A 25013-nucleotide genomic window follows, 5' to 3' on the forward strand; every position below is an offset into this window, starting at 1 on the left:
TATAATTTTTTTTGAAACATTTTAATATTTTGTAATTAATAAATTATTTATTTTATTTTATTTTATTTTATTTTATTTTATTTTATTTTATTTTATTTTATTTTATTTTATTTTATTTTTTGTTTCAATTAAGAAATACTATAATATATATATATTTTTTTATTTATATTCAATTAATTTTAATGAAAGTTAATTGTTTTATTTATTATTTTTAAATGGTTAATTAATTTTCATGCATTGTATATATTTAATATTTATTTGTTGTTTAATTATTAAAATTTTGATAATTATTTAATTTAGCTACAATAAATGAATTATATTAAATTCATTTAGCATTTATATATGTTATTTTCAGTTTTGTTTTATTATTTTAAATTGTTTAATCAATTATATAAAAATCGAATATTTGCATATTTAATTAATATTATTATATGAGCTCCCAATTGTATATATATTTAATTGATTAATTCTTTATATATATATGTTTACATATTTTTTTACGTAAATTTATTAATTTACATATTTATATATTAATTTTATATAAATTAACTAATTATATGTTTATTTTAATTATAATTGTATATTATTTTTTTTTAATTAAAATAATTATTTTAAATTATATATATTTTATCATTTATTGAATAAATTGTTAATTATAAATATATATATTTTTTTATTATTTATTTAATTAATTATATATTTTTTATTATTAAATTAAATTATTTATTTTTAATTATACATATTTTATTGTCTATTGATTTAATTATTAATTATAAATAAATATATTTTTTATTGTTTAATTAATTATATATTTTTTTATTATTTAATTAAATTATTTATTTAAAATTAATTATATATTTATTATTTACTTAATTAATTGTATATTTATTATTATTTAATTAAATTATTTATTTAAAATTAATTATATATTTATTATTTACTTAATTAATTGTATATTTATTATTATTTAATTAAATTATTTATTTAAAATTAATTATATATTTATTATTTATTTAATTAATTATATATTGATTATTATTTAATTAAATTATTTATTTTAAATTATATATATATATATATATTTATTATTTATTTAAAATTAATTATATATTTATTATTTACTTAATTATATATTTATTATTTATTTAATTAATTGTTTATTTATTATTTACTTAATTATATATTTATTATTTACTTAATTATATATTTATTATTTACTTAATTATATATTTAATTAATTAATTAATTAATAATATATTTATTATTTAATTAATTATATATTTATTATTTATTTAATTAATTATATATTTAAATTATATATATTAATTATATTACTATTTTTGATTATTATATTTTTATTATTTATTTAATTAAATTATTTATTTTAAAAACATAAAATTTTGCTATTTATTAATTATTAATATTTATTTTATAATACATTCTTATTTTTATTTAAATAAATCATTTACTATAATTATATATTTTTATTATTTAATAATTAAATTACTAATTTTAATTACATATATTTATATTATTTATTTAATTGATTTATTTATTTTGATATCATATATTTATTTAATTAAATTATTTATTTTAATTTATATAATTTTATTTATTTAATAAAATATTTTATTTTGATTATATATTTAAATTATTTATTTAAATATTTATATTTGTATAATAATATTATTTAATTACTTTTGTATTAATTAATTTTAATTTATTCTTTTAATTCTTTATTTTTAATTATTCATTTAATTATTTTTTTTATTTTAATTATATACATCTTTTATTTAATCATTTATTTATAATAATTATTCATTTTTAATTATTTATATAATATTATTTTATTATATTGTAATAAATTTTTATTAAATTTGCATAATTATTTATATTTAGCATTTATGTTAATTTATAATTTATTTAATACTTATATAATCACAAAAATATACAAATAATTCTAAATTATTACATTATAATGTTTAATTTATTACTGTTATTTTTGTTTATTTTATATATATATAAATATTTAATATATAATAATATATTATTTTCGTTAATTATTAAGATATTTTTTATTTTATAGCTATTTATTTAATTTTATAAAACTTTTATATTTATATATATTATTTTTTACAATAATTTCTATATTTTTAATTTTATATTTTTGCATAAATTATTTTATTATTATTTTAGTGTTTTTTTTATCTTAAGCTAGATATTTATACAATTTTTTTAATTTTACACTTTTTTGTATAAATTTATTCTATTAACTTTATTTTATTTAATGCATATACTTTAATTTTTTATTTTATATTAAATTAATTAAAGACTTTTTCTCCAATTGTAAAATAATAATTATTAGTTTTAATTAATATTATTAATTTAAACATTTTTTTTCAAGAAATGAGACCAATTTATTTTTATTTATTTTTTTTTTAAGTTTATCATAAATACTAATTTTATTTAATAGATACATCTGTTTAATTACTTTTTTAATATATTTGTCTTCATTTTCTAATTTTAGCTTTAACACTTTTAATTTAATTCATACGATTTTTATGTATTGCATATGTTATTAGTCATATTCTTCCTGTTTTTTGTAAATTATTTTAAAATACATTTTTTGATAACTATAATATTGTTACAATTTAATTTAATAAATAATATGTTCTTGAACTTAGTAAGTCTATATATATTAAAGAATAAAATTTTGTTTTTTATATATATTATAAGTGTTAAAAACATAATAAATAATATAATAGTCTTTTTTAATTAGGCTTTTTATATGAAAGTTAACATTAATTTTACTTATTTTCATCTTTACCTATAGAATATCTTAACTTTTTTTATTTATCATAATTCTTTTAATTTTTATATATGGTATTCTATATATTATGAAGTATATTTTCACTATTTTTTTTCTTTGGATTTACCTTTATTATTATAAATTTATAAATATTTGCATATATATATATATATATATATAAATATTTTATTTTTCATTATTTCTTCTTAAAATTATATGTTTTCCTTTTTATAATTTTTATACACCTCACGTAACAAATATGCATAATATTGTTTTTATAGATATTTTCTTTAAGCTAAAAATTAATATCAATAAAATTCGTCAATTAAAAATTATCTTTGTACAATATGAATTCAATAAAAAATATGTTAAATAACAAAAGAAATACTTAAATGTCTAAAATTATGTTTCATAATTTTTAAAATTTTGCGAAGCATGAAAATTTGACATACTATTGTAGTATTGATATATTTATAAGAAATTATTGTTAGCTGATCTAAAAACGTTCTTACATGAGAAAATATAAAGCTTATAAAAAAGTATAAAATTAAAATGTTATTATATATTAAAGAAAATTAACTATTAAATTATATAAATTATTTCTCTTGCTCACAACCTTTCTGTGAAGGGTGTGTGGTACACAGTATATTATTCTTTTTGGAACAAAATATAAAACTTATTAGAGTGAATAATTGTATATTTTATATAATTGTATATACAACATCGTATATTTATAAAATTATTTAGTATACTTTTTTATGTTCTTTTACAGAACAACAAATAAAATATAAGCAATACTAAAGACATTTTAATTTAAATAAAAAATTCCATGGTGAATTTTTTTTATTTCGTTTATAAAAGTAATACAACTTAAGAAGAATGTTTAGAATTTTAACAAAAAAGTTAATGATAAGACATTTATGTTCTATTATGGGTTGAATATAAACCTGAAATTTAGGAAGTTAAAAATTGAAAAATTTTACTAAAAATCCTAAAAACGGTTAACTCATAATTTTGAAATTTGTATTAATTTGAAAAATTATTTGAAAAGCAAAACACTGCAATAAAAATATATAGATAACATCTTTAGATCAATTTCAAATGTGAATATATATTCATTTTATTAAGGAGTTTATCTAAAATATATTATGTATAATCTTAAATAGACAATATTATAATAAATCTCCTTTAAAAAAATCAACAAGAATAGCACTTCGTTAAGTAGGAAAAAATTAAATATATAATTATATTTAGTAGAATTTTTTTATAAAAAAAAATAGAAAAAAAAAGCTATTGCATTAAAAAATGTGCAAATAATAGCACTTGTTTCACTATTCATTATGGAATAATATAATCATTTTTGTTATTTTTTAACGAAGCAAAATATTAATAAAAATTAATATTTGTAAATATGATATTTTTAATTGTGTGTAAATATTTATGTATAATTTTCTTCCTTATTGTATTTTAACATTATCTACATAAGCTTTTCTATTTATTTTTTTTTTTTAATTTACATTTTTAACCTTTTTATTTAACTTTAAAAATATTCTGTAAACTATCATTAAAATAAACATGATACTTAATATAAATTTTCTAAGTATATCAATTATGTTTTAAAAAGTCTATACTTAAAAAAAATCTCTAATAAGAATTATAAGAATTACTCTTCTGTATTATATCTCTCATTTTTTCGAAGTATTAATTTTTATATAAACGGAATTTATTTTTGTTAAAAATTAACCTAATATATCGTTGAAAGACAATGAATAACCATTAACAGCAATTCTTATTAATAGTTAGACAGCAATCATGTGTTTTCTGAAAATATGCTATTAAATTAAATTTAAAAATTAATAAATAGACAATAAAGCATTAGTAAAAAAAAAAAAAAAAAAAAAAAAAAAATAAAAAATAAAAAAAAAAATTAAAAAAAATTAAACAAAAACAAAAATTTAATATGATGTGGATTTATATCACTCGACTAAAAAGAGAAAAAAAAATCATTCTGTTAATCTAGGATTTTTAGAACATGACAAAAAGTGAGCTCTCCATTTATCTATTTCAAATGATTCAATGAAAAGGGAACAATAATAACAAGACAGATATTCGGTTTTTTTTCCATTACATTCATTCATTATATGTATATCTAACAAATTTTTCTTTACAACTTTGTTACAATATTCGCATGATGTATACATATAACTATGTGAACATTCGGATAGAAAATGGTCATAAATAACAACTAATTCAACTATTAAAAAACAATTTGGGCAGGCACAAAGCATGGGACACTTTTTAATCCAATGTTTTTCTAAACCTATTTCTGTGAAACCTTCATCCATCCTATAGCAATATTTGCAAGTAAAAGGAGGAACGTGATCTTCATTATTTTCATCTATTTTTGTGGAATCTGCATTAAATTCACCCTTATCTGACACTTTGTCTTCATCATTCATTCCTTTTTTTTTGTTTTCTATATCGTCATGTTTTTTTTTATTATTAATAATGTTTTCATTTAAATGCATACTATTTCCTGTTATAAGATGACTTGTATCTTTTTTTTTTATTTCAATGTTATGTGGTTTCTTAATCTCTCCATTTTCTATAATGTTTTTTTCTACTAGATCCTTATCTTCTGCATGATGCATTTCTTTTTTTAAATTGACACTTTCCATAAGTGTTAATTTTGGAAAATTGTCAACTTTTTTATTATCCTCCGTATATTTATTTATAGTTTCACAATCTTCTTTTTTGTTTTTTTCTGTGTTGTTGTCACTAATATTTCTAGTTTCATTAATTATTTCTTTACTGTTTTCGTTTTCTATAACTTTAGTTTTTAAATAGTTCTTTTTTAAATAGGTGTTTTTCTTTAATAATCCATCATCATTAATAAGCATACATTTTTTTATGGATACTTCACTTTCAATTCCTGGTATTTTTTCATTATTATCATACCCTTTGGATAAAAATTTACTGACATTTTCTTCTGCTTTTATTTTTTCTTTTTCTTCTTGGTTTATACGATTTATTATAATATTTCTGGTATCAAACGAAACATTTAATAAAAATTCTTCAAATAATTCATCACGGTTTTCTATAGTATTGTATATATTAATAAAAAAGTCAAGAGATGTTTGTTTAATTGATTCAAGATCTACTTCAAGAAATAAGGATATAATTTCCAATATTTTTTTTAAATTTATATCATTTTTCACAGATGTGTAGTATTTATTTATCAAAGAATAGTAAAAACTCATCAAACTAACAATTATCTTTTCATTTATTTCTGATGTTACATCAGCAGAAAAAAAATAAAACAACATTGATAAAATTATAGAAAAAACATTTTTAAAAGAAGTGAAATTGTTGTGTAGCATCATCATTACTGTTTTTATACAAATATCTATAACATCAAGATTAGAATCATCCAAGCGCTTTAAAAGTGAAGAAATTATACATTTTAGATATTTTTCATTTTGATCAGTATAATTCTGAGAATTTGTGTCAACTAAGTTAAAAAAATAATCTTGAAACAAAGTTAACATTTTTTCTAGTATGACAACGCTTTTGACAAATATATTATAAGAGGAATCTGATATTCCTCTTCTAATGATCAAGCATAAAGATTCTATATTGTTATACCAAAAATTTTTTTTTTTATTTTCACGATCTTCAAATGGTTTATAGGCATAATCAAATCCCACTTCTCGCTTTTTTTCATCATCGCTGCAAATTAACAATAGAATTTTATTTAAGTTAATATCATTGTCATTATCATCCATATTTTGATTAAAGATTCCACAGTTTTTTTTTATATTTTTTATATTTTCATTAGACATAATTTTATTTATCTCTTCTTCATAAAATTCAAGTTCTTTATAATATAAAACTAACCATTCATAGTACCACTTTTTTGAACAGTCATTGACAATTTTTAATTGTTCAATATTTTTTATTATAATTTTTATCTTTATTTCTTTTTCTTTTAGTCTTTTAGCTTTTCCATAATTTTCTTCTCTCACATACTTCTTTTTTTTTCCTTTTAAAAAGGTAATTATATTTTTTAAAAAAACAAAAGTGTTTACAATTTTTTTTAGTTCATTTGCCTTATTGAACTCCTCTTTTGCTACACATTCACCTTTTAAATTTTCAAAACATTTTATTTTGTTCTCTAATTTTTCGTACAAAACATTAATTTTATTCTTGCTACACTTTGAAAGAGATTTTCTGAAACTTCCCAGATATACTCCATCCGAAATATTTTCTGATGCATTTCTATCACTTATACAAATATTATTTTTAGTTATTTCTTTTTTTCTTAGTAATGTTTCGCTATTTACTAAATCTAAATTATAGTTATCATTATCATTTTTAATTTTTTTTTTTGATAAAGAATTTAATTTATATAATGAAGGTTCTATCTCAGATGAAATTACTAAACGTGTTTCTTCAGGAATAACATTAATATAGTATAATCCAATTTGTGAATAAGTATTTAGGTGGTTATTATATGGCTTATGAAGTCTTAATTTGATAAATGCACATTTTATAGTACATGGCAAATATACATATTTAAGCTCTCTAGCACAATAACTTGTAGAAACATTGTCATTAAATCTAAAAAAACCAACTTTAGAATAATCTTTATTATTATTTGATACAAAAATTTCAATTTTCTTGGTTATTGTATATTCATGAGACAAAAATTCTAAATATTTTATTTTAGCTGGTTTTATTTGTAAAATAATTTCTTGTGGATATATACTATTTTTTTCGCTTAGCCATGGCTTATGAACTTTATTGCCAGTATTTTTTAATATATTTAAAATATCATAATCTTTATCATTGGATGATATACTTAATATTTTATATTTTAATTTAATATTATCTCTGTCTTTTGAGCTCATTTTGGATTTTAGCATGTTTGTATTTGTAATTTTGTGGCATTTAAAAAAAATTATTTATATTTGTAATAAAGAAAAAATTCGCCAAGTGTTATAATTATTTCAAATGATTTATTATAAATAAAATAATAAATTTTTTCAGAAAATTTTATATAGAAATTTAATCTATTTACTGTCTTTTTTTTCTTTTTCGTTAAAGTAAAATATATACATTAAAAGAATAACACTTTTAGTGTAAAAGTCTTATAAAAAAAAAAAAAAAAATTAATATATAACTTTATAGAATGTGCTAATTTATTTTTTTAATGAATGTTTTGTAGAATTATTTAACGTGCATTATAATAAAATAAATTTTAATTATTTTATATTTACATTTAAATTAGGGTATTAATCCTTGAATTAAATAAAAATAGAAAAAAATTCGAGTTATGACTAGAATGTCCTAGCTTTATAAAAAGGTTAATTAATTAATGATTAGAAATAATTTATGATTAAAAATAAGATAGATCAGCAATTTCTTATTTTTTTATAAGTTATAGATTTGCTTTTATTTGTACAGCATTAATAGAAGTAAAATATTTATAAATGAAAAAAAAAAAAAAAATATATATGAAAGCAAAAGTGTTATAACCAGAAGAGTTACAGGAAAATTTTTTTGAAAATTCCAATACTTAAATAGAAAAAAAATTTCACTACTATAAATATGAAAAAAAAAATTAATCTTACACAAATGATAGATGAATAAAAAAAAAGAAATTTAAAAATTCCACTGAATACTCTAAATGGATTTTTTATTATAATAATGTTATGAAGCTAATGTAAGTCATTTATAGAAATTTATTTCTATTAATTAAAAAAATAAACTCTTTATTTTTTTTCTCAATAAAAGTATTAAGAAAAGAACAAATGAATTTTATTGAAATAGCAATCAACTTTTTTTACAAATCATTGACGCAAAAAAATTATTTACAATTAATATAAAAATAAAAATTTAAAAGAAAAGGGAGAACAAAGGCATAATAAAAATATGCATTAAAAGGTAAAATTTCATAACAAAAAAAAAAAAAAAAAGAGTTATGGATTATTAAATATAAAGTTATTCAAAATTATTATAATATAAAATTAAAGGAAGTTTATGAAAATATAATATTAATACAATAAATCCACACACACACACACACACACAAACGCACACACGCATATAATCCTAATTAAAAAGTAAAAAACAAATAAATGCAAATATAGATACACAAATATTTTATTCTTGCACCAATGAATGAAGAAGAATAATAGTATATAAGTATTTTCTGTTAAACATATATATTCAATAATTCTTATATCTATAAAGACTATTAGAAGAAACATTAAAAATACATCAATAATTGAACCTTATGTTCAACTAAACAGTAAGTCAGTTATAATACCAACAAATGAAAAGATAGTCAAACATCCCAATAATACATAAGTAGTTTCTACATGATATTTCTGAAGAATAGATGGATACACGTGAATTCTAATTTTCATTATTTCTATTTTTTCAGAATTATTTTTCTTTAGGCTATTAACATCACTATCATCCCCAATTGCATCATTTAATTCCTATAAAAAAAAAATTTTTTTTGAAGCATAAATATTATTTTTTAAATATTTTCATATTTATTAATCATAAAAAAAAATTTATTAACTTTAAATTAAACCATTTTAATATTTTAATTACAAAAATTACATTATTAATAGCACCTTTCATGTAAATAAAAAAATGTCACAACATAATAAATGAATTAGATAAGGATATTACAATATTTTGTGCATATTAAAAATAAATATATATGCTTTATATCATTTCAAAATTAAATTTATTTAAATACATAATCTTATTTTAAAATTTGTTTTTTATTTTTTAATACCTCAGAATAAATAACTTCATCTTTAGCTTTGAATTTTATATTTGATTTTCTTAAAGAAGTTTCTTTGATAATTTGTAAACTATTTCTTTCATTTATACTTTTCTTAATTACTTCATTATGATTTTCTAAACTTCCAGATAAAGACCGCTTGAAAAATTCATTCGTTCCAAGCATACTTGAATTCAGAGTAGTTTTTAGTTTTTCACATTTTAAAATGTCAGATTTATCTTGAGGATTAAGTTTTGTGTTTTGAGAATTATTAGAAATATTGTTGAGTTCTTCATTTGAACTCATATCCTTTTTATCTGTATATTCTTCATTTCTTTCTAAAGGGTTTCCAAATAAAAATATTGAACACAAATGATCTAAATTTCCTTTTTCTACTATATTATTTGAATAAAAATGTTCATATTTTTTTGTATCTAAGATTTTACTTCTATGAAAAACGTTATAATAATATTTAACAGGACTGTTGTTATCAATAATTTTAAAAGAACTTACATCAACGTAATCAATATCATCATCATCTTCATTAGAAGAATCTTCAGAATTTCCAGAATGAATTTTATTTGCTAGTTCGCTATATATTTTTTCAATTTTTTTTATAACATCTGATTTTTCAATTTTCGGTGACACAAGTTCTTCCGAGCTTTCATTTTGTTTATCTACTACATTAATATTTTTATTAGATTGATTTTTTTTATTATCTGTTGACTCAAAAATATAGTTACTCTCAGATTTTCTAGATATATCTTCATTTTTATTTAGAACATTTTTATCATTCAAAGAGAAATCTGAATCTTTTTTATTATTATTTTTGTCTGTTTCTAATTCATTCTGATACATTTCTCCATACAATTTAGATATATCTTTAAACTCGTAAAAAGTTTTATGCTTAGGAACTTCAATAGTTTTAGATGATTCTATTTTTTTTAATACCATTCCTTTTTGAGTTTTTATGGGGATTTCATTTGAATTAGTAATATTTACTGTTGGTATTTCTAAATTGGTATCATTAGCAATTTGGTAGCTATTAGTTTCTTCTTTAGTTATTTCTTCTTTTTTCATTTGTAATCCTTTTTGTTTTAAAATATCTGGAAATTTATCGCTATTATAATAACTATATATAGAAGAATCGTTACTTATTTTTTTGCGAAATTCATTAATTTGTTCTTTATGTATTGCTTCTTTACTATTTCCCATTATCATGTCTCCATTTGCATGAAATGAAGATTTTAATTTTTTCCTCTGTCGAACAAATAATTTGTTATTTTCACATTTATTATTTGTATTATCGTCATTATTATTTTCTTTAATTAAATTTGATACGTTTAAAATATCTGTTTCTTTTTTTAATATACTATTATTCTGAGGTAGTAGAAATTTGCAAGTTGAATAATCTTCATTATTAGAATCATATAGTTGTAAAATATTATCTTTTTTAATGTCTTTTTTTTCTTTAAAAGTTACTACATTTGCATTCATACTTGCATTTTTTTTGAGTTCTGATGATTCATTTACTTGTAAATTATACATTTTTATATTGGATTCATCTTTTTGAAAATAATGTTTAGAATTATTGAATGAAACATTGTTTTCAGCATCATTATTTATAAATGGATGAATTTTTAAAGTCTCTCTTCTTTTATCTATGCTATTATATTTAAAAGGTAATTCATCAAAATAGCATGTTTCTGAATTATTAATAATATTATCTTGATAAGTGGAAATGCTTTTCTGTAAAATATTGAAGTTGTTGATATCATTTTCATTTGTCAATCCTTTCATGTTAATTACAATTTTGTTATTATTTAAATTTTCTTTGTTTGATTCAATAAGTGCTTCTCTATTTTCGAAAACTAAATCTTCTAAATGTTCTGTTTCAAGTGTTTTGTCTATCATATTGTTGTTTTCAGAATCATTTTTCATTAAAATGAAAGAGGTATTCCCCTTATTTGGAATAAAATTCATTTTTACTCTTTCATTTTTGCAATTTTCTAAAAACGTTGCTTTATATGTATCATCAGATTTAATGCTTTGTAAATTGTATATAATATTATCATTTGCATAACAAAATGTATTATCTCTTTGTAAGTTATCATCATTTTCTAAGGATTCAAAAATTAATGTTTTGTCATTAGAGTTATTAGCATTTTTATTGAAAATGCTATTACAAGAATTTTTTTCATCATTTAAGGTTTGATTTTTTAATGTATTAAAAAAAATATCAATGCTTTGCTCTTTATTTTTTAAGGATTCTATATCTTTCATTAAATTATCATATTTTTCATAATTCTCTAGTAATCTTGATATGGTACATTTATATTGAGATTTTAGTTTTTCTCTATGACGAGTAAAAACTTGTTTGTGACCTTCAAAACTATAAATTTTTGTTGTTAACTCATCTTCTTTATTTTCTATTTTTTTATTATTATCATTATAATTTACAATTGAATCACTAAAATTTCTTTCATATTTTCCACATGAATTAATTTTTTCATTTAAATTTTGTTTTTTAAGATCATTTAGTTTATTTTTAAAAAAAGTTACTTTTTCTTCCTTTTCAAATTTTACTTTATCTTTATTATTAATATTATTCTTATTCTTACTTTCTTTTGCATTATTAAATATTTTATTTTTGTTTTCAAAATTTGTATTTTCGTGGATTGCGTGGCTTGTTTTGCTTGCAAATTCATTATTACTAACTTTTATTTGATATTTTGGTATTTTTTCAGAAAAATATTTTTGATTAATATTTGTATGATCATTAGTATTACGGACATCAAGATTAGAAATTATATAATCCTCTTCACTTCTTATATCAACTTTCCTTTTATTTTTTATTTTCTTGTTAGTCTCTTTATTAAATAAATTGCAATTTATATCCATTCCAATATTTTCGATATTACTATTACTTTTTGATTCTATAAGTATGTTTTTTTTTTCTTTTAATATTTCGAATTTTCCATTATCAAGATTGTCTCTATTGGTTGACTTAAAAATTGGTTCTTCATTTTTTAAGTTATTTTCTACAATAAAGTTTTTGTCTCTATTTAGAAATATGTTTGCACTCTCCTTAATATAATTTTTTTCTGGTATATTTTTAATTTCATGTATAAACTTAAAATTTTTTCTTTTTTCTACATTTTCATCACATTTTTTGTCTTTTGAAGATATGATAATCTCATAATCTTTTTTTACATCTTCTTCATTATATGTTTTTTTTTCATTTGAAATTACTACCTTTTTTTCGGTTTTTTCAATTTTTTCATCATTATATTCATTATATACTTTTATATCATTAGAAAATATTACTTTTTTTTTATTTTTCTGAATATAGCTGTCATTGTCATGTATTTTTACTTCATCTGAAAATTGTACACCTTTTTTTTTCTTTATTTTTTTATTTTGTTCAACAAGTTTTGTGTCTTCAGGTGATGTATATATATTTTTATTTTTTTTATTATCATCATTATTTACTTTTAATTCATCTAAAAACGTTATTTCCTTCTCTTGTATTTTATTTTTTTTTTTGTTAATGTATTCAATGTCTTTTTTTTTTTCGTTACAAAATATTATTCCTTTTTTCTTTTTTTCTTTATTTTGTTCACTTCCGTCTTCACTGTATATTTCTATTTCTTCTGAAAACATTAATTTTTTTTTTGTTTTCAGCTTCTCTTTTTGGTCAAAAGTATTTTTATTTTCAGAAAATTGATAAATTTCTTCTTTGTTCATAGGAATGTTATCTTCAATAATTACATCGGGTTCGTTTAAAAATGCTACTTTTTTTTTTTTTTTTTCTTTTTTAGATTTATCAATATTTTCTGTATCTTCTTTAAAAAATGTAGATATTTTTTTCATTTTTAATTTCTTTTCTTCAGAACACTCTTCTAATTCATCTATAAGCATTTTTTCATTCTTTTTTCCCTCTCTTTTTTTATGATTCATATTGTTAATGACAGTTTCTTTTTTACTTTCATCAAATATTTTATGATATTTATTTTCGTAAGTAAATATATTACTATTATCTATTGTTTTAAAATCACTTGAACTTCTTTTTAAAGGAGTTCTGACTTCATTACTATCGTTAGAACAGCTTTTTAGTCTATATTCACCATTCACAAATTTAAAATAACTATCATTATTAGTTTCATAATTTAATGGTCCATTTTTATTTTCATAATGATCTAATGAAAATTTCCTGTGATATTCTTTTGTTACATTATTTTCATTTTTTTCTATTTGAACATTTTTATCATTGTCATCAAAAGTATCAATTATATTTCCAAGTGCTCTTCTAATGTCTGTGCATGATGAAAACATTGTTTTTTTTCTGTTAACAATAGTATATTTTCTTAGGGGATTCTTGCATATATACTTGTTACTTTCACAAGCTGATATATATGCAAAGGCAGGTGATAAAAAATTACAGAAAAGACCACAAATTAAACTAATATAATTAAATGTATTTGAAAAAATAATACCATTTGAAAATATCCATGCAAACAAAAAAGGAGCTATACACCCAAAAAAAAAAGCTGATCTGTCAGAACATATATCTAAATTCATTAAATCATAACGTATTGATATAGAACCTGTTATAACCTTAGGTGCTACGGCAACAAAATTAAAAATATACAAAACAGATGTATTAATTTTTTTAAAAGAATTATTTAAACAAAAAATTAGACCAAATATAAAATAAAAAATGCTACTGAAAAGAGTAGAAATCCAAATAGATTTAGAAACATTAACTTCATCAGTTATTTCATTTCCCCAAGATGGTATATTACTTACAAATCCATAAGAATCAATAAAATTCGCGAATGTTTTTCCCATACAATAAGTTTTTATCCCCTCTATCTTACTAATCATATAATATAAACTTTTAAAAAAATTATATTTTTTTTTTTCATTTAATGATTTCTGTTTATTTTGGTAGTATTTATTATCAAATTTATTTGTAAATTGCTTATTTTCCTTTTCTTTAAAGTCTTCATTTTTATGTAATTCTTTAACTTTATCTTTTGGAATTTTAGAATTTAGACTGTTCCTTCTTTGATATATTTTATAGACAGAATAAAAATATTGGTTATTGGAAATATTTTTAATTTTTAAATCATTAGAACAACGAGTTAAAATAAAGAAAAAAATGTTGTTATGAAATGTATATGTCTTTTTTTTAAGTAAAGGGTTTAGATGAAAAAAAGGGCAAATATCTAAGTTTTCGAAATATATTTTATTATTTTTATTTGTTTGGGAATTTTTTAGGTTATTATCACTCTTTTTTACCTTTATATTATCTCCAATTTCCTTTATTTTATAAAAATAATCTTTCCAGTAATACCCTTTTGAAAAACTAAGTTTTTCATATTCTGTCAAAATTGTACATTCATCAGAAAATGGATTTTTACATAGAGGAAGCATTTTTTTTAATTTATTAAGTTCATTATATCTGTGATAATTTTTTAATAAATCTTGTTCATGGTTTAAACTATTTAATATAAGATTATTATAAATTTTTAAGTTGTTAAAAGGTGTGGAGGGATCATTATAATTTTGAGAAAGCAAATATATGGTTGAAGAAATGGATAAATATAAAAAAGAACTCATAAATATCATGAAAACAATATATTGATAATTTATGGTTTCTTCTAGACCTTTAGATGATAAATGTATACATATAATTGCATTAATAATGTACCCAATTGTAAAACCTGATATAATTATAGTTTCATAATTCCCTGTACTTGAATAATAATATCCATTAAAAATAGCATCTAAAAGAGTTAATGAACATTTTTTGATTTTTACTTCCGGATAAATTTGAAATAATAATGTATATCCAAATATTTTAATAATGAATATATCTATTATTTTTGATATAACAAGTATTCCACATATGTTATTACATATATTACCTAAGTGGTATAAAAATGAAACAAATCTATATTTTTCATTTGACATAAAATACTTAATGACAGCACTATATTCAATTCTTTGCTCAAAATTTTTATTTTTTGGTATCATTGTCATGGCTCTTAAAATCATTAAACTACAAAAAACTGCAACAGAACATACGAAAAAGTTTCCAAATATTACTGGAATCCATCCTACTTCATCTATTAAACTTGGAATGTCAAATAAACCTATAAGAGTAAATGAATAATTTATTAACAAATAATTTCATTTTGTTATATTAATAGTTTAAAATAGAAAACTAATTTAATGAAAAGTTATGTAATATACAATATTAAAGTATCATAATTATTTTTATAAATATTAAGGTTCTAAAGTAATATGTGAATGTATCACTAAGATTTTTTTTAATAATACGTATATATATATATATATTATACCTGATCCTATGCTTTGATTAAATAAGTATATAAATGAAGCAAACGGTCCAATAGTTTTTGTATATTTCCACGTTATTGTGCGAAATCTTTTACGGCTTCTTACAAATTTCTGTTTGCTATTTTTTTTATTAAAGTTAAAGAGCGATATGCCAAACAGCCATTTTATATTCATCTTCTTAAAAAAAATTTTCTTAATATATAAATTAAAATTGAATGTAGAAAAAAATATTATGGGAGTCACTCATTATGAAAAAAAAATATATATAAATATTTTACTTGAAGATATAGAAGCAATTTTGCACCGAAATGTATAAAAAAAACAAAATAAAATAATTGCTAGAAAATATAAAAAATTGTATTTATTGTAAGAGAAATAAAAATATATATGTACATTTTGACATGTTGTGCACAATTCTATAGCTTATGTGTGCGTGCAATATTTGTTACATAAAAATCTACACACTTTTAATAAAAAAAAAAAATAAATAAATAAAAAACTTTTTAAAATATTTTAGCTTAAGCTATTTTTTTTTTTTTCACATTTTAAGAATGAATAATTTTAAAACCGTAAGTTCTTCATTGTGTGCATTAACATAAAATTAAGACTTATAGATGCGCTTTTTCAGTTTGAAATATTTATTATTATGAAATATAACATACAATTATTTAAAATAAGGAACAAAATTTTAAATTATATTTTTTAATTAACGATAACATAAAAAATTTTAAATTTATGAATGATCTTCTATTTTTTGTACATATAAATTATTTACATTTTATTTAATTTTAATTTATTTTATTTTATTTTTTTTTAATTATTTTATTTTTTTTATGCTGTGGGCATGAATTATTGCTATTCTCAAGTTTTAAATAATCTTAATAGTTTAAAAAAACTGTAAAAAATGATAAAATTTATATTTTAAAATATAATATAAAAAATTTTTAAATTTATCATTATTTTTTAAAATAAAAAAATAAAGAAAATATGTTCCAAGAAAAAGTGTTCAAACATTTTCCCTTTAATGGAAAAAATTTTATTTCGCACATGCTCTATATAAAAAAAAAAAAAATTTCAATATCTTTTGACAAGGATATGAGCTTAATAGTATGGATTAATAAAATTTTGTATAATAAACAATAATTGCAGAAATAGATTTTAAAATGCAATTTCCATGTTTTACATTGAAATAACATAAAATTGTGTGAAGTTTTCATTTTATTTATTGTATTAATGATAATGGAAATATGTTAATTTTCTTTTGAATTTATTAAGACATGTTTTTTATCAGAAAATAATAGGATTAGCAAGAAAAGAAAACATAAGATAATATATAATTTCTTGTTAATAATGATGATGGAATTTTGATATATTTAAATCTGTTTTTTGTAAATTTTTTTTTTTGTTTTATAAAATTATAATTAAAAAAAAAAAAACTTTAAATTATGTGGAAACTTGTATAAATATTAATGAAAAGTAATGTTTGAAAAACTTGAATATTATATATTTTGCTATTTATAAAACATAAATTTATAGAAAAATTATGTTTAGAAGAGTAATTAATTTGATTTATTATTTTAAATAGAAAATATTGAGGAACATATTTAATCAATTATAGCAGATTGAAATTAATTTTTTTTCATTTTTTTTTATATTAATATTTATGTCAAATATTTTTTAAAATATCTATATTCTATAAATATTATTTTAATATGTTCATTTCACCGTTAACATTTGTTACAAATAATAGTTTTGTATTTATTACCATATGATTATAACATGAATATTTATAATTTATCATATGAAATTTTTTAAATCATTATATAATTTTATAAACATTTTTAATTATATTTTAAGTAAAATAAACCGATAGCAAAATTATAATATCTGTATATATTCTTACTAAAATAATGTTTGAGAAAAATTATATCATTGAATAAATTTAAATAAAAAACAATAATCATAATATTTTATATGAATTTTTTTCATATTTTATATGTTTATTAAAAGTTTTTTTTAAACATATATTATTTATATAATATTATTAAAAAACTTTTTTCTATTCTCTTTTCCTTTTTTTTTTTTTTTTTTTAAAGCAATGATTTACAATTGTTAAAGATTTGTATTATATGAATGATATAAATGTTACTTTAAAAGAATTTTTTAATTTTAGAATAAATAAATGTTTTTAAATTTAATTTTTGGTTAAGCATCTTAATTTTATAATTCTCAATGAAATAATTTATGAAATATAAGAAATATATTTAAAGTTTTTTTTTATATTTGCAAATATATGACTATTCATAAAATATATAATTTTTTTTAAAATGTCATTTATGTTGCAACATTTAAATAGCGGTTGGGCAGTTGACCAAGCTATATTAAATGAGGAAGAGAGGTTGGTTTGTATACGTTTTGGTCATGATTATGATCCTGATTGTATGAAGATGGACGAACTATTATATAAGGTGGCAGAAGATATTAAAAATTTTTGTGTAATATACTTAGTAGATATAACTGAAGTTCCTGATTTTAATACAATGTATGAATTGTATGACCCAGTTTCTGTTATGTTTTTTTATCGTAATAAACACATGATGATTGATTTAGGTACTGGTAATAATAATAAAATTAATTGGCCCATGAATAACAAACAAGAATTTATCGATATAGTTGAAACTATTTTTAGAGGAGCAAGAAAAGGAAGAGGATTAGTTATATCACCTAAGGATTATTCAACTAAATATAAATATTAAATACTTTTCAAAAAAATGTTTTTCTCATAAAATATATAAAGAAAAAAAAATTTTTTTTTTTTTTTTTTGAAGTATGCATTGGAAATTGAATCATATATATATGATTATACTTGTGAAGTAAAATAGATATCAAAATTATATTTTTGTTATTAAAATAATGGTTACTATTCAATTCTGTTTGAATATGAAATATATGCTAGGTCTTTCATTTTTATGTATACATACTAATTTAATGTATATAGTTCTATAAAATAATAAAGAGAAGTTAATGAAGATATTTCTAAATTTGATTTCTCACATATTTTCGAGATAATTTCTTATGCATAATTTTTATTAATCTATAATTTGAAGTAATTAAAAGAAATTAAAAAATATTTTATTATTGGGGGATATTTGATATTTTACTTTATTTTCTATTTATAGATAATTAAAACTAATTAATGCTCATTTATTTTTTATTATAAAAAAAAAAAAAAAAAAAACAAATTATATAAAATAAAAATAATGTAATTTATACAAATTATTCTAATGTTGTTTTACATAAATTTTGTATTTATTATTTAGGTTTATTTTAGTATTATTCTTAAAAAGAAATATATATGTAAGGATTATAGGTTAATTTATAACAAGGTCTTATTTTGAAAAAAAACTTATGCATATCTATAAATAAAGCACGATAAAGAATTAATCAATAAGTTTTTTTTTTTCATTTTATTTATATCATTATTATAATTAAGAATATTCATACTTAAACTAAAACAAACATAAAACAAATATATGATAAAACAAACATACAAAAAAAAAAAAAAAAAAAAAAAAAAAAAAAAAAAAAAAAAAAAAATAAAATAAAATAAAAAGATTATAATATAATATAATTTCAAATTTAGAAACATTAATATTGACAAAATTAAAAAAGAATAATAAAAATGGCATAACTAATAAAAATCACTAAAATACTTAAAAAGATTAGAAATTATGAAAAAAAGGAAAAAATGAAAAAGGAAAAATAAAATATTTAATTATATAAATAAATTAATTTGAAAATTAAAGAAAAAAATATAGAAAATAATAATTCGACGTGTGCTTATCCTAATTTTTTCTGGAAAAAAATATATTTTGATATATTTTTAACAGGCTAAATATTTTTAAAAAAAATAGAGAAAAAACAATATAAGGGAAATAAATATGTGTTAAATTAATTGAGTTGTACATATTCAGTTAATTTGTATTATTTTTTATTAGAATACTTCATTCTTATATCAAAATGACAATTTAACTAAAATATGCAGACAATTTCAAGCAGCTTTCACATGTTACATAACTGTTATAAAAATATATTCTTTAAGTAAACTTTAGAGACTCATAATTGTAATAAATTCTTTCTCCTTTCTCCTTTTTCCATTCTCCATTCTCCTTTCTCTTTTCTCTTTTCTCTTTTCCCCTTTTTCCATTCTCCTTTCTCCTTTCTCTTTTCTCTTTTCTCTTTTCTTTTTTCTCCTTTTTCCATTCTCCTTTCTTCATCTCATTTTTCTTATTTTTTAAATATATTTTATTTTATTATTTTTTTTTTCTATTATAATACCTAGATATTTCAATCATAATAATTTTATATTAAACGTTTATGTTGTTATATTATATGTAGAATTGTTTTTTCTTATTTAAAATTTTGAAATAATTTATTTGTTTAATATCTTTAGAAAAAAGAAAAAAATTAAATATCATATTAACTACTTTCCGTCATTTAAATTTGTTGATTTTTTCGAAGATAACAAAACTTATTTTGATTAGCATTTTCGCATTTAAGATCTATAGATTATCATAGTGAATACTTTTAATTAAACAATGTATTGAATATAATTTGTAGTTCACACAATTTTAAATTTACTTATATTTTAAAATTTATATATATATATATACATACATATATTTATTTTGATTATTCATTTTTGTTAAGGAAATAAAAAGAAGCAATTTCAAATAATAAGTCTTTGTTTACGGGTATATTATGTCGTATATACGATTTATTTATTTTAATAACTTCATAAAAAATAATACATACATTTTGGTTTTCTTCCATAATATTTTTTTTTGAGAGAACAGAATTAGGATAAATACTAACAATTTGATTTAATTTTATAATTTTAAGTTCATTTTTATTAACTGGTAATGCAGAGTTAGTAAAAAATGCACTTATAATACATTTTTTAATATTAGATATTGATTCATGATTTTGAATGTTAGTAGAGGTAATTGGTAAGTCAATTTTTTCACATATACTTGATAATTGTGTTTTCACATCTTTAATTTTAATAAGAGTATGATATTGTAAAAAATGATCATAACAAAAAGAAGTAGAAAAATTATTTTCTTCACATTGTTTGAAAATGTTTAAAAAAAGAAGAAAATCCCCTCCTCCTTCAATAGTAAACATTTTTTTAATATTTTCTGCTTCTTTTTCTTTACCTTTTTGAATATAAAAAATATTATTTGCATGAGTTAACATGGATGTGATACTAAGTATTTCATCAACACAGTTATATTTTTCTGAAGCTGATAATATCATTTTACTTGATTTTACATCAGTAGGAAATTCTGCCATTTTCCTTCCTGTTCTGGTTAAATTTCCTTCATCATTTAATGCACCTAGAGAATAAAGAAGTTCTAGACCTTTAATAATAACAACAGGAGAAGGAGGATCTAAAAAATCAAAATTAATTATATCATCCATTCCTAAACTTTTTAATAATAAAATCATACTACTGACTTCGCAGCGTTGAATTTCAGGTATAGAATTATCACTTAAATCTATATATGCTTTTTTTGTAAATAAACGAAAACATTTACCATCTTGTTTTCTACCAGCTCTACCAGTTCTTTGATTGACTGATGCTTTAGAACAAGGTAAAGTAACTAAAGATTCTATACCTGAATTAGGGTTATAAATTTTTTGCTTACATAAGCCTGAATCTATTACGTAAACAATATTTTCTATAGTTATACTTGTTTCACATATATTTGTTGATAAAATAATTTTCCTTCTTAATTTATATGTATTTAATCTCAAATCTTCGTTATTTTTTTTATTACTTTCAGGAACATTTTCTAAATTATTTACTATTTCTTTATCATTAATACTATTATTATCTCCAATATTATCACTATTTTTTCCATAATCCTCATCAGTGATATCTTCAAATATACGTGACTGTAATTCCACAGGTAATGATGAATATATGGGCAAAATAATTAGATTACGAAATTTTGGTGCAAGTTCGTTTAATTTGTTTTCTAGTTCTTGTTGTACTAGTTCAATTTCAAATTGTCCTGGTAAAAAAACTAAAATATCTCCTTTTGCTTGTGTTATATGAATTTGCAATATGGTTATAACAATGGCTGATAAATAATTACTTTCATTATTAATTGTATAGTAAATGTCGACATTATATTTCCTTCCAGGTACATAAAATATCGGTGCACAATTAAAATAAGTAGAAATTTTTTCTGCATCTAACGTAGCTGATGATATAACAATTCTTATATTTTCTCTGAAGTTGCATATATCTTTTACTATAGGTAATATAACATCAGTATGTAAGGCTCTCTCATGTGCCTCATCAATAATTAAAACAGATATATCTTCTAAGGTAGGATTATATAATAATAAACGTAGAAACATTCCATCTGTCATATATATAATTTTTGTTGTTTCACTTGTTTTATTCTGAAATCTTATTACGTATCCAACTTCTTTTCCAACTTTGACATTCATTTCATCAGCTACTCTATTTGCTATAGCTATACATGCTATTCTTCTTGGCTGTGTACAAATTATATTTCCATATAGATGATATTTACATTCATATAAATACTGAGTTAACTGAGTACTCTTTCCACTTCCTGTTTCTCCTACTAATATTAAAATTTTGTTATTCTTTATTGCTCTTAATATATCATATCTATAACTATATATAGGTAATTTTTTTCTTTCATCTATTATTTTTTTCATTTTTTTTTCTTTTCTTTTTTTAATATCTTCAAATAATTTTTGTAATTCCTTTTCTTTTTCATCAATTCCATATAAACTATCTAAATGCACAAATTCTACAACATCTGTTAATCCATTTTTATTAAGTTCTAAATCATCTTTTTCAAAAGATGTTTTATTATCATACTTTTTTTTCTTTTTTTTTTCTATTTCTTTTTCATCTATTATCTCTTTTTCTTTTTTCTTTTTTTTGTCTTTTTCTTTGTTTAATTTATCATAATCAATACTATAGTATTTATTATTAACTTTTTCATAAGTATCGGTATTTTCTTTATAAATACTTTTTTCATTATATCCTTTATCATTTTTTTTTTTTTTTTTTTTTGTTTTTTCTTCTGATATTTCTCTTTTTATACTTTTTCTATTTACTAAATCATCATCAAAAATAAAATTGTTTTTTACATCTTCTTTTAAAGCTCCAGATCCAAATTTTAAAATTCCTTTATTTATGATTTGTTGATCGTAATTATATAAAGATGGGTCTAATTTATCTTCTTTTAAACTTATCTTGTTTTTGTTATCATTTTTTTCAAAATCTTCTTGAAAATAATAGTAGTCTTCTTGCAATTTTTCTCTTAACTTTATATTTTCTTTTGCTATGTTATATATCTTTTTAGAAAATTCTAATTCTTTTTTTTCTTTTCCTTCTAATTTTATTGTACTATATAGCAATTCATCATCTAATAATTTTTTTGTTATATCTAACTTTTCTTTTTCTCTTTCTTTTAAATATTTTCTTCTTGCATCTTTTTTCAAATATTCAATATATTCTAAATTATTTTTTAGTTTTTTGTTTCTCCCTTTCTGACTTTCTAAATATAATGAATATGAATCGTTCAATTTCGATTCTATCTCATTTTCTCCATCTGTTTTTATTTTTTTTTTTGATTCATCATCTTCTTCACACTTTAAAGATCTTTTATGAATATCATTCTTTTCCTTCATTTTGCCATCAAACAAAAATATTCAGATTAATAAAAAAAAGTAAAATATATATATATATATATATATGTATTATAAAAAAATTTTATAAGTTTACATTTACAAAAAAAAAAAAAAAAAAAAAAAAAAAAAAAAAAAGAATATTGAATTCAAATATTTTCTAAGATGGGATGAATTTTAATAAAAAAAACTTTAATAATTATGAGTGTTTTAAAAAAATTATATTTACATTAATTCATATTAAGAATATATATATCAAACAAATATAAAAATAAATGGTTTAAAAATTTTAAATTATTTCTGTTCTAGTAATGTTTCAATAAAATTGTATTATAATGTGTTAAAATTTAAAAAAAAAAAAAAAAAAAAAAAAAAAAAAAAAAAAAAAAAAAACCAAATATATAAATATTGACACGCTTTTTTAAAGCGTGATCTAAAAGTGCCAGAAAATTAAAATAAAAAGAAATGAAAAAAAAATATATTTCATTAAATGATTTTTAATTAAAAGAAAAAGATATAATATATAATGATTATTATGAAAATAAAATTCTCTTAGTAGACGTAAATGATAAAAAAAAAAATATTAGAAGCAATATTGTTAAAAATGTATTATTAATATGAGAATAATAATTTTTTGTTTCAAAAGGTTATATAATTACATTATTTACTCTTATATTGTCAATTCTAATTTAATAAAAATGAAAAAGGAAAAAAATAAATTAATAAATAATTAATAATATTATTAGAAAAATAGTTATTAAATAAATAAAAAATATATTATAAAAAAATGATATAATTGACATGTGTATTTTATAAAAATAAGAGAACTATGTATTTTTTTATTTTGGTATTTTTATATAATGAAATTTCACATTCCTTATTTACGATTTGATAAAGGGTTTATAAAAACTATTAAATTTATACCTTTATTTCTTTTAAATATATATGATTTTCTTTAAATACTAAAAAAAAATATTCATATTAAAACAATTTTGTATAATTTTATTTTTATGTATCTTTCCTGATTGAAAATGAGTATTAAACCTTTTTTTAAGTAAATTTCATTTGAAAATTATAAGAATATGTATTTATAAATAAATTTTTTGTTTTATCCTTTTTATGAGTGTGTGCGTTTTTTTTTTTTTTTTTTTTTTTTTTTTTTCCTTAACATATAGAAAAAATATTATAAAAATATGTTAAAAAATCATATATTTTTATGAATAACAAAATGGATTATTGTATTTATTAACACATTATGACATAATAAAATATTTTTTTTTTTTTTTTTTT

At 18.5% G+C, this 25013-nt stretch overlaps 4 protein-coding genes across 4 annotated transcripts, besides 1 other annotated feature; 1 reads left to right on the forward strand and 3 right to left on the reverse strand.

Annotated features, from left to right (window-relative positions):
• Positions 1-665: 665 nt before the first annotated feature.
• Positions 666-1874: a sequence feature.
• A 2938-nt stretch (positions 1875-4812) lies between these two features.
• Positions 4813-7734, reverse strand: PGAL8A_00453000 (conserved Plasmodium protein, unknown function; the record flags this gene model as incomplete). Its single annotated transcript, XM_028673284.1, has 1 exon — positions 4813-7734. The coding sequence occupies one exon, from the start codon at positions 7732-7734 to the stop codon at positions 4813-4815; it is 2922 nt and encodes a 973-aa protein (XP_028529753.1).
• Positions 7735-9111: 1377 nt separating this feature from the next.
• PGAL8A_00453100 (amino acid transporter, putative) lies at positions 9112-16154 on the reverse strand (the record flags this gene model as incomplete). The annotated part of the gene is made up of 3 exons (XM_028673285.1): positions 9112-9315; positions 9624-15772; positions 15983-16154. 3 exons carry the CDS (start codon positions 16152-16154, stop codon positions 9112-9114), a joined length of 6525 nt encoding a protein of 2174 aa, XP_028529754.1.
• A 2153-nt stretch (positions 16155-18307) lies between these two features.
• Positions 18308-18736, forward strand: PGAL8A_00453200 (mitosis protein dim1, putative; the record flags this gene model as incomplete). The annotated part of the gene is made up of 1 exon (XM_028673286.1): positions 18308-18736. The coding sequence occupies one exon, from the start codon at positions 18308-18310 to the stop codon at positions 18734-18736; it is 429 nt and encodes a 142-aa protein (XP_028529755.1).
• Positions 18737-20672: 1936 nt separating this feature from the next.
• Positions 20673-23726, reverse strand: PRP2 (pre-mRNA-splicing factor ATP-dependent RNA helicase PRP2, putative; the record flags this gene model as incomplete). The annotated part of the gene is made up of 1 exon (XM_028673288.1): positions 20673-23726. The coding sequence occupies one exon, from the start codon at positions 23724-23726 to the stop codon at positions 20673-20675; it is 3054 nt and encodes a 1017-aa protein (XP_028529756.1).
• Positions 23727-25013: the final 1287 nt, after the last annotated feature.

The sequence above is a fragment of the Plasmodium gallinaceum genome (assembly GCF_900005855.1).
Source record: "Plasmodium gallinaceum strain 8A genome assembly, contig: PGAL8A_v1_130, whole genome shotgun sequence".
NCBI lineage: Eukaryota > Apicomplexa > Aconoidasida > Haemosporida > Plasmodiidae > Plasmodium > Plasmodium gallinaceum.